The sequence below is a fragment of the Egretta garzetta genome, unplaced genomic scaffold, assembly GCF_000687185.1.
Source record: "Egretta garzetta isolate BGI_Z169 unplaced genomic scaffold, ASM68718v1 scaffold353, whole genome shotgun sequence".
In the NCBI taxonomy this organism is placed as follows: Eukaryota; Metazoa; Chordata; class Aves; order Pelecaniformes; family Ardeidae; genus Egretta; species Egretta garzetta.
Genome location: NW_009259307.1, coordinates 297,523 through 308,431, shown reverse-complemented (window position 1 = coordinate 308,431; position 10,909 = coordinate 297,523). Strand labels below are relative to the sequence as shown.

General features: G+C 38.6%; 1 protein-coding gene across 1 annotated transcript in view; it reads left to right on the top strand.

Moving 5' to 3' along the window:
• The window catches only part of PCSK5 (proprotein convertase subtilisin/kexin type 5), a 254,875-nt gene that overhangs the window by 224,940 nt on the left and 19,026 nt on the right, over positions 1-10,909 (top strand). Inside the window, exons 25-27 of the mRNA XM_035891730.1 lie at positions 1,450-1,492; positions 2,483-2,625; positions 3,810-4,010. Of these exons, the coding sequence (XP_035747623.1) occupies positions 1,450-1,492; positions 2,483-2,625; positions 3,810-4,010 (387 nt within the window). The remainder of the gene's footprint in view (positions 1-1,449; positions 1,493-2,482; positions 2,626-3,809; positions 4,011-10,909) is intronic.

The following is a 10,909-nucleotide window of genomic DNA, read 5'->3' as shown; positions in this document are numbered from 1 at the left end:
AAGAGTCCTTCCTTCATAAAAATGAGAAAGTACATGGAGAGTTAGTTACTAAACCCACAAGCAACCCCAGCAATTTTAACAATGTCTCTCTTTGATGCATACTCTATTCTTTCCATCAATGAAACATAAGAACTGTCTGTGCCAATACCATTTGAAAAGGTATAAATACACTTATTTATCATCATAGCAACCTGGATCCTAACAATGCTCTGTAAACACTGAAGGAAAAAAACCCACACAAATTGGGTAAAAAATACCTCAGGAAGTGTCCATATTCAGAAACAATATTAGTATTCCAGAAATTATTCAAAAAGAAGCCCTGGACAAACCAAATATCTTTTATCTAGAAGTAAAGGAAGACTTCATAGAAGATATTTTCATACTTCTAAGAGTCCTGCCTTAACATAAAACCTAATGCAAAGAACACTAGATCAGGTGATTGCTGTTTCTGTTTGTGCTCTAAACAGTAAAAAGAATATTTTCACAGATCTGCAACATTTCTGGGTAAAACTTTACACCTCATAAATAAATGGCTAGAACTACTTGCAAAACCAAGTGCATGTTGCCTAATAAGGTTGCATGTGTAAAGTGTGATTTATTATAGACACAGTTCAAACAGACTCGGTGAAAATTTTGCCTTATGAGTACTATTAATATCAAAAATAATTTATAGGCATTTCATAGTAGAACAGCTTATAAATACATTCACCCAGGTTGTTCTGTTTCTTTCCATTCTGCTCCCTTTGGGATATTTGAGTAAGGTAAAGGAAATAGAAAGCTAATAGAAGATAATGGATGGTTATAGAAAGTATTCTTCACTTTGTCAGAGCATAAAGCCATATCCATCATTGTAACAGTTTTAAGAACTTGTTTGACGCTTTATCTGTACATTCAACAAAATTTTTGAATGAAAAAATCAGTTTTCTGATGAGAAAGTTTACCCAAAAGCCTTTCCCTTGCCCCTTCCCCCGCCCTTTATAGAAAGGGATTAGCTCAGGATTTTTAAGATTAAACCAATTACTTATTTGGTTTTGAAAAGCTTGTTTTTAGATGTGCTAAATGCTTTTAACTTATCTCTGCAACAAATAAATAGGATGAAACTATAGATTTGGATAACTTAGTCTCCTTTTAAGAGTCCATTATGCCCAATCTGGGCTCCTGGGAACGTTCTGCTTTTGAGAACACTTCCTAAGCACTCAGGGCCGTCCAGGTACCTTATCTTGAGGACTCAAAAGTCCCAAGTCACTGCAAAGATACAAGCCAGCACCGGATTGTGGAAGAGTTTATCTCAAAAAAAAAGTAAACAGAGAATCAGAGGTAATAAAGTTCTAGTTATGGCTATAGTGATTTTAATGTAAGAAATATAAAAATGGTGTAGCAACAATTATTTTTAGAATTCTGGTTTTAACTCTGAATATTATTTACATAATTTCACATTTTTAATTTCAGATGACCCAAGAATCTGTACAACATGCATTCAGAACTACTATATGTAAGTATAGCTGTGTAGCTGTTCAGGCCCATACATTTTTCTAAAGCAAAAATGTGTGCTTCTCTCCGTAGATCTGTGCTGTGTATGTTATCCCATTCCTTTCTTTTTAAGTATTGCCTATCTGAGAACAGTAACCTTGGAAAAGACTTGTGAAATGCTGAAAAAATAGCCAATTGCTAACTATCATGGCCTTTTAAACCTTATGGACTGATGGGAACTTTGCATATATGAAGAGGATTATGGAATAGAAAGGGTCTAAAAGTTAAACAGTGCCTCTGGATTCGGAACCAGTATGCTCTTAGTATACTGTGTTCGGGTTTCCTCTGGGTAGAGTTAATTTTATTCATAGTAGCTGGTATAGTGCCGTGCTTTGGATTTAGGATGACAAGAATGTTGATAACACACTGATGTTCCGGTTGTTGCTGAGCAGCACTTACACTAAGTCAAGGACTTTTCAGCTTCTCATACTGCCCTGCCAGAAAGGAGGCTGGAGGTGCACTAGAAGCTGGGAGGGGACACAGCCAGGACAGCTGACCCAAACTGGCCAAAGGGGTATTCCAGACCATATGATGTCGTGCTGAACAAAAAAACCTGGGGAGTTGGCTTGGGGTTGGGAGGAGCAGCCACTGCCTGGGAACTGGCTGGGCATCAGTCAGTGGGTGGTGAGCAACTGCAGTGTGCATCACTTGTTTTGCATATTCTTTTACCATCATTATTAAATGTGCCTTTGTTTTTGTGCCTACACTTAAAAAAGAAAATCAGATTAGTTATACTTAAGAACCCTGAGATTAGAAAACATGAATTGTCAATATTCACCAGTTGAACAAGTAACATAAGCACAAAACCCCTTTGAAGCCTTTGTTAGAGGAATAGTTTCTGCTCATTAGGATGAGAATAGGGCTTTACCATTACCATAGCTAAAAACATACGGAAAACAAACTCAGTGACCGGAAAATAAACTTACTAATGAAGTTCTACTTTATCTTATAGGTATAAGCAGCATTGCTATAAATACTGCCCAGAAAATACCTATAGAGATGAAGCTTCTCTGCAGTGTAGAGAGTGCCCTAGCAACTGTGATAGCTGTGACCAGAATGAGTGTGACTCATGTAAGGAAGGCTTTTATCTCTCAGGTAAGCAAAGTAACAAGCATGGCATATATGCAAGCATATTTTAGACTTTTTCTTTACCACAAGAGTGTGGACCCAACTTCTCAAATTCATAAATCTCTTCTATGGCAGACAATGGAGGCTGAGGGGAGTTAGGACATTGTAGAATCGGGTCCTTTGCATTAATGTAAGGTGGTTATGTCAGCCAATGGCGCCATTTGGTTCCAAAGCTCCATATATTTGACTACAAATTCCAATTTTTTTCTTTTTTCATTATTTTTTTTAATGCATTTCTACCCTTTTGGGCAAATACTAAAAAACACTGTTTGTGAAAGGAGGGGGTTTTAACTCACAGAAAGACATGGAAATGTTTCCTTACTATTTGCAAGTCCAGTTTTGCTTTGGCTTTCAGGTCCACAGAAAGTAACAAGCCTTAAACACTCTGAAATGAGCTCAGTTAAAACCACTACATTCCACAAGATTCACACAGGACTAGGAATCTCTTAACTTTATTATGAAGCCATAAATCAGGCAGATATGTTTTCAGACAAGGTGCCAAATTCAAATCACAGAAAATCCTGAGTTATGGTATTTCTGTGTATTGCCCGCTGAAGGTGCCCAGCAGTGAAGTACAGAAGCATCGCACTCATGGAAAACTATGGTTACAACCTGAGGTGATCTGGTGGTCTATGGGGTTTTTTAACTGAAATTGGAGGAAGCTCAAAAAGCTATCAGTGTAAAAACTTCTAGGGCTTTGCTTCAGTATTCCAACCCTTAAATTGAATAAGGTTTACCTCAATTTACCTTTATATTTACTAGAAAGCAGACGTTCATCTACTCCTCAAGATTTGCATATCTCTAACAATCTCAGGGAATTCTGGACTTAGATTTCATATTGGGCCAGTATAAAATTTGGGACTAAACTATAAATTTTTTATCTAGATTTGGACTTCCTTAAGCTTTGTATGTACCAGTATTTAGGATATGGATGAAAACCCATCTAGATATCAATTTAATTGGTTTGAATTCTGTGAAGTTTGCATAAGAAACTGAGCTGAATTTAGGTTTCACACTAAAAAAATCAGAGTTTATATAGCTACAGACATTTTCATGGGTTCTAATATACTGCTTTTTTCTTAGACAGATTCTTGCTGGATTCTTGCAGGGGTCAGTAGATGCCATGATATGAGGCTCTGTTTCTGTTACAGGTGGCATGTGTGTGAGTGAGTGTGGAGAAGGCTTCTTCACTGATGACATCTCTAGAGAATGTGAACCTTGCCATAGGAGCTGTGCAACATGTGTGGGGTACAGCTACAAGAACTGTACTGGATGCAAAAACAGTTTCCAGCTATCTTATGGACAGTGCCTGAATCCAAGAAATTCTCCACCCTATGGGAAGTTCTGGAGTGGTAAGTTGCAACAGATCCCTTAATCTTTCTCTGAAGACTACTAAAAGTTTTCGAAAGAGGATATCAAGATCTTTTAGCTTGAGTGAAACTGCACTTCTCTCAAACTCATTGTCTTTTTAAAAATATAATGACCAAAACCATTGGTTTCACAGAGTGAAATTCATCTCCCTGCAAATAGCATAGCATTTTAATAAAACTTAGGTGTTCCTTACCTGGCAGTTATCTTGATAGATAAAAGATTAAAAAATAAAAGATAAAAAAGATGAAAAAGATACAAGATACATAATAGATTAAGGTACTGGGAGCTCCTTACCTGAAGTACAGGGAGCCTTATAGGCTATGTGTTAGACCAGCTTTGTAGCTATTGATTCCATATACAGAAGTGAATGCAAGTTGGAGGAAATGGAAAAGGATCAAATATGTGTGTGTATGTAGCGTGTGTTTAAAAGCAAGCTCTCTTTTCCCTTCTCCCCTCTAATGTAGGCAGGCACCACTATCTAAGGGACCAAACACAGGATGTAGAACTATATTCTGGAGTTTTTGTCCTACCTTGGCCATTTCCACAACCTTCACAAAATAATCAGTTCTTTCTTGGTTCCCTCATCCATAGCATGGGAAAAACAATTCCCCGTTCCAAAAAAAATTAAACAATTTGGAAAATGCTTTTAAAATTTAAAGCTGTTAAAAGGAACTAATTGTATTCATTTTTTACATTACTTTACTTCATAAGCGTTTTCAAATGCATCCCAGTACTGTCACAAATTTCTTGTTAAGAAAGGGTCATATGAAAAGTGTGTAATAGAATATTTCCTGTTCCCATTATGTCAGTTATATAAAGCACAATCGAATAGGTTATGTTACCAAATGAGGCAGTGCTAATGGTGAATTTATCACCCAGCACACAAATTAAAACTCATTTGGTATGAGTATTCATCCTTTCTAAATGAAACCTGTGCAGCACGTGGAAACTCAATAGTTAGGATTCCAAGTGGCACTTTGTAATTATATGTCTGCCATACCCTCCAACAAAGGGCAAAATTTCCTCTAGAGTTTCAATAGCTGCTTTGCTGATCACTGTAAACACAGGGAAAAGTCAGTGTCATATAATCCTTTCACTGTCTTTATAGTTGTAAAGTGTCAGCTGGAACAACATGTATAATTTTGGGAACAGTGTTTAAAGAAAGAAGTGGGCCAATTAGAGAGGAAACAGTGAGGATTACCAGAAGTCTAGGGAAAAAAAATATTTACAATGAAAGGTTGAGATAAATGAGGGGCTTGGGACTAAAGGAGACAGCTAAGAGGAACACAGTCACAAAGAAGAATGGAATAGATCAGGTAAGTGCCGTAAACAGGACTTAAAATAGAGAAAAGTTTTAGATTTGGCATTGGAAAAAAGGGGGACTTTCAAATGGAATAATGGAGTAATAGTAGAATGCTTGAGGAGGTTTTGAGATTTCTGTCACTGGGGGTCTTTAAGAACACACGAAAAGCATCTGACAGGGAAGTTCACTGAGTGGAGTAAGAGGCTAGATTACTTAAGGTCCCGACCAGCTTTATTTATCAAATACAAATTTTCTTCTGATTCCTGTGTCTTTGAGTCAAACACATCAAAGAATGACTATCCTTCGATCTATATGACCTTGAATTAAAAATTAAAATATACTGCCAAATATTTTCAGAAAAAATATTGACCATTTTTACTCATTGCCTATCTACGGAGAACTGTTGTACCAAAAGAAATAACATTTCTTCACTTCAGAAAAAGATCATAGAGACCTAAACCCGAGAAATATTAATGGAAAGTTGGTCTCGTCTATGCATTTCCTTGTGTTTTGTCCATATGAGTAAGTATTTTCCCAGTTTGAGACTATCTACATCAGTGCGATGGAAAGAACACATCTGTAGTTTGGTATATCTATTGGTTATCTATTTCTCACACTGTCAAATGTCATGATTCATTGTCAGCTTTTTTTTTTTTTTCTTTTGAGCAGGCAGCTGATGCAGTTCTGTATATACCAGCATTACTGTGCTGTGGAACCTCTTTCTCTCCATCTTGTGTACCATTTCTCTTTCCTTCCAGTAGTTAAAAAATACATCTTACTTAGGGGCATTTCAAACTGTAAGATACATCTCTCTCAGAGCTGTACTGGCTTGAACGTTAATGGCTGCTCCAAAGTCACAGGGTTCCTGCTGCAGCTGCTGATGGGATCCCAGGGAACCCGGCTGGAGGCTCTTCACCTTCTCTGGGGTAGACTTGCTGGGATTCCCGCAGTGTGGCTGCAGCCATGCCATGTAATTGCTGCAAAAGTGATGTTGAACTCGATGATATCTTGACCCTTTTCTCACCAGGGTAGGCTTCCAAAAAGTAGTAACCTTCAAGTAAAAATGTTAATGAAGCTTTCACTGCCTTTACTAAAGTTACACCCTAAATAACTACATTTCTCAGCAGTATGAGAAGTTTCTTGCTCAGGATCTGTAGGTTCATCTGGTTCTCCAAACAATCATTTTCATTTGCTAATTAACAACAAAACCTAAATGGTTTCTTTTTTTGGCTAGAATACTACTCTTTCACTCGTTTCTTTTGATGATGTATTCAAGAGGCAGATATCAGCTGACTCCAGATTTCCAACTGTGCCATCTGTATTTGAAATTCACGTTCCACACTGAAGATCCTTAACAAAAAATAAAGGATTCATGCAGGACCAAACCACATTTAACTCTAGCAGTACATCACACCAATAGGGTAGTTCCTAGTTAGGGACTGCAGTACATTTCACACCCTGGTAATGTTTTGAAATATGTGCATAGTTTTAAAAGAGAAAAAAAAAAGGGAAAGAAAAAGAAACCGAGTTTCACTATCTGTTACACTTACTTTCTTGTCAAAAGCTTTCTGAAAACCAATAAAATTTAGGAGAGGCAGCGACTGTCTTTTATTGCTTTGTTCAACAATGCTGTAGGATCAGTACAAGAATGGACAACATGAAAACCTTTTTGTGCTCCTTGAAACTTACTGTCAGTGAGGATTCTGGCTAGCATTCCTGTACAGAAATCTCCCTGTGCCTGGAACAATGATCCCTCTCCAGATCTTCTTAAGCATTTCTGTAGGGCCTCCTCTTTTCCATTATTTGTTTTAAAGAAGATTATGGGGACAGAGAAAATACTTTTTCTTCCATACATGGGTGCAAAGTCATGACATCTTTCCAAGTTTTTCACTGCTTCCTCTGAAAAGATCTCCAAATATTTTATCCCAGTTTACTTCTTTTGTTCTTTAGCTTGTTTATAGCTGCTTTGATTTTCTCCAAGGTTGTTTCTTCTTAACAAAATATAAGGATTTTCCATCTCATCTGTTGTCAAACTCAGTTTCTGAGGGTAGCCCATCATGCAGCATGGGCATGGTCCAAGAAGCTTGTCCATTCTGCAGGGGATATTAAAATACTTTCATGTTTGTTCACCAGTTCAGTGTGGGAAAGACTGTGGCTGAGGTTTGGCTTTTGGCTCTCATCCTCTCTGCCTGTTTATCAATATATGCTTCTTCCACTGGGCACTCAGTGTCCTCAACACATTTACATCGGCGCAGCACCATGGCAGAGCTGCCTCTCAGCTTCAGTGGCCTGAGTTAAAGAATCTAATTAAACAATACAGGCCACACAACTCTTAGTCCTCTCACTTTGGGGGATTGAGCTGGGTGTGGGGGCCAAGTATGGAATAAACAACCTCACCCGTGTCATGGGAATGAAGATGAGATCGCACCAAGCTCATCCTCTACACATGCCCTGCTCCAGACAATGCAGGCAGACAGCTAGGAAGATAGCCAAAATTTCCAAATCCAGTAGTTTACATCAGTTTTTACATTAGTCTTCTATTTACTCTTCTTCTTTAGAAAAGTTACTAACAGAGACTTGAGGTATTAGACCTTGGACTGTATTTACAAATAATGAAGCCATTTCTCTTTGGCTCTTCCAGCCATATGGATTCACTGTGGTTTCAGTGACTGTGTTGACATACCATATAGGACAAAGTGAGTTTTGGGAAACAAAGGCTGTTGTTTTGTTTGATACCAAGGCTAACATAAATTAAAGGGCAGTACATCAGAGCCTACCACAGAGAAAACAACATAGAGTCTGAATTTCTTTGCAATTTGAGAGACTAGTCCATCCATCCAGGTGAGGATTAAAACCTTTGTGAACGTGGAATACACTTTTTTCCCATGTTTAAGCTTTCGCTTCTATCTCTTATGAAAGGATAAATGATAGACCAGTCATGAATTTTTATGAGCACACACTCCAACAACCAAAACTTTCTATGAAAAAAAAAAACTTTCTAAAATTATATTTACTTTGGGGGTATACTTTGCTGGGCAAACAGTTCAATTCATATCAGAAATCATTAATAAGTCATATCCAGGTCTGAAAAAATGAAACAGACCATGTCTGTAGTCCAGGCATTTTAAAAGACAGGGCAAGCCAACAAAGAAAAAAAAAAAAAAAAAAAGACAAAATGAGCTCTGTGTTTCTAGCGTGAAACATCTGTATTTTATCTCATGTACCAGATGATGAAATTACTTTGGAAGCCAGGAGACACACTAGTGTAAGCTTAATTCACCAAGTGAATACACACACCCTTTCAACTGGATTAGATGTTTTGCAAGTTATGGTCAGGTCTTCATTTTGCCCGTTTACTGTAAATACTGCACCCTAAAAATGGGTTCTTTCCTTGGTTACACAGTTTAGTCTACCACATTCTTCTGAAAAGTACGAAAGGCCGAAAAATGGGTATGGAATGAGGTCTGTTTCTGATGCAAATTCAAAATGGAATATGTGCTTCTTTACATGCAGATAATATATGCTGTAGTAAATTATGCAGCTAAATAGCAGCTGGTTCTGTTTACTATTATATACCACCCCCAATAATATGAGCAACCTCCCACAAGCAGTCCTTGACCAACTGCATCCATCTTGGGTATTTTCCTTTTCCTAAATACAGAGTAAATCAAAACAGTAAAAATGTATTGGTTGAGAGAAAACAATAAATCAGGCTCTAAAAAGTATTACTTAAAAGGACCTTAATGCAGCTATGTGGGTATAAAGGTCTCAGAATAAAGAAAGTAAAAAAAATATAAGGAATGGGGTAAGCAGAAGACAGTAGAGAAATCATCAGCAGGAGAGAACAGGTCATAGTCTTCCAAATATGAAAATGTTATGACATTTAGAGTGCAGAATTAGAGCATCATGGGAAGAGTTAGGAGACTTTTTAAGCACCATCCATATGTGAGATTTTGGGTTGCTAGAGGCAAGCAAAAATGATTCATTATCCCATATGTTCTTAGGCATGCCAATTTCACAGTCTAGATATTTGTTTGTAAAGTAATACTATGGTTGTTACAAGATAACTAGATTGGGAATTAACGGTTATTGGGGATTGTGATTTACTTCTCAGCACTCCTATAGTTTCCTTAAATTTACAGTTCGCATAAGTCTTCAAAATGAGATAGGTCTAGTATTTTATTACATATGTATATTGTTTTCATTATGTTTTACCGTGTCTATGTAATTGTAATTACCTCATGGAGACATGTAACCTGGTTTTGTGGTTTTATTCATGACTGTATCAGTTTTGCAAGGCCAGTGCCACACACAGAATAAAATCTAACAAACTAAGTAGCATCTCAACTGAATCATATTCAAATCACATCTCACTATACAGTGTAAAAGCTAGACAGGTCACCTTCTAAAAGGAATATGCTTGCAGTTACAAATGGTCATGGCATTTCATGTCCTTCTGCATTCCCCACTGCAGCAATTGTGCCATAATCCAACAATAAAATATATTGTAAAAATGCTCTCCTTGTAGAAATCAATGTCTTAATTAGAAGGATATTGCAAATGTATGCAGGAAGCTACTTTGATACTCATGGTGAATGGAGTGAAATCCAGTTGGCGGCTGGTGGTGTTCCACAGGGCTCGGTTCTGGGGCCAGTTCTGTTTAACATCCTTATCAATTATATGGATGAGGGGATCAAGTGCACACCCAGTAAGTCTGCAGATGACACCAAGCTGGACGGGAGAGTTGATCTGCTCAAGGGTAGGAAGGCTCTACAGAGGGCCCTGGACAGGCTGGATCGATGGGCCAAGGCCAGCTGTATGAGGTTTAACCAGGCCAAGGGCTGGGTCCTGCATTTGGGTCACAACAACCCCATGCAATGCTATACAGGCTTGGGGAAGAGTGGCTGGAAAGCTGCCTGGCAGAAAGGGACCTGGGGGTGCTGTTTGAAAGGCAGCTGAATATGAGCCAGCAGTGTGCCCAGGTGGCCAACATGGCCAAGAGCATCCTGGCTTGTATCAGAAATAGCTTGGCAGGCAGGAGTAGGGAAATGACTGTGCCACTGTACTTGGCATTGGGGAGGCTGCACCTTGATTACTGTGTTCAGTTTTGGGCCCCTCACTACAAGAAGGACATTGAGGCACTGGAGCGTGTCCAGAGAAGGGCAACGAAGCTGGTGAGGGGTCTGGAGCACAAGTCCTATGAGAAGTGGCCAAGGCAACTGGGGTTGTTTAGCCTGGAGAAGAGGAGGCTGAGGGGAGACCTTACCACTCTCTACAACTACCTGAAAGGAGGGTGTAGTGAGGTGGGTGTTGGTCTCTTCTCCCAAGCAACAAGCAATAGGATGAGGGGAAATGGCCTCAAGTTGCACCAGGGGAGGTTCACACTGGATGTTAGGAAAAATTTCTTCACTGACAAGTTGTCAAGCATTGGAACAGGCTGCCAAGGAAGGGGTCGGGTCCCCACCCTGGAGGTATTTAAAAGATGTGGCACTTAGGGACATGGTTTAGCGGTGGACTTGATGATTTTAAGGGCCTTTTCCAACCTAAATGATTCTATGATTCTATAACAGCAACTTA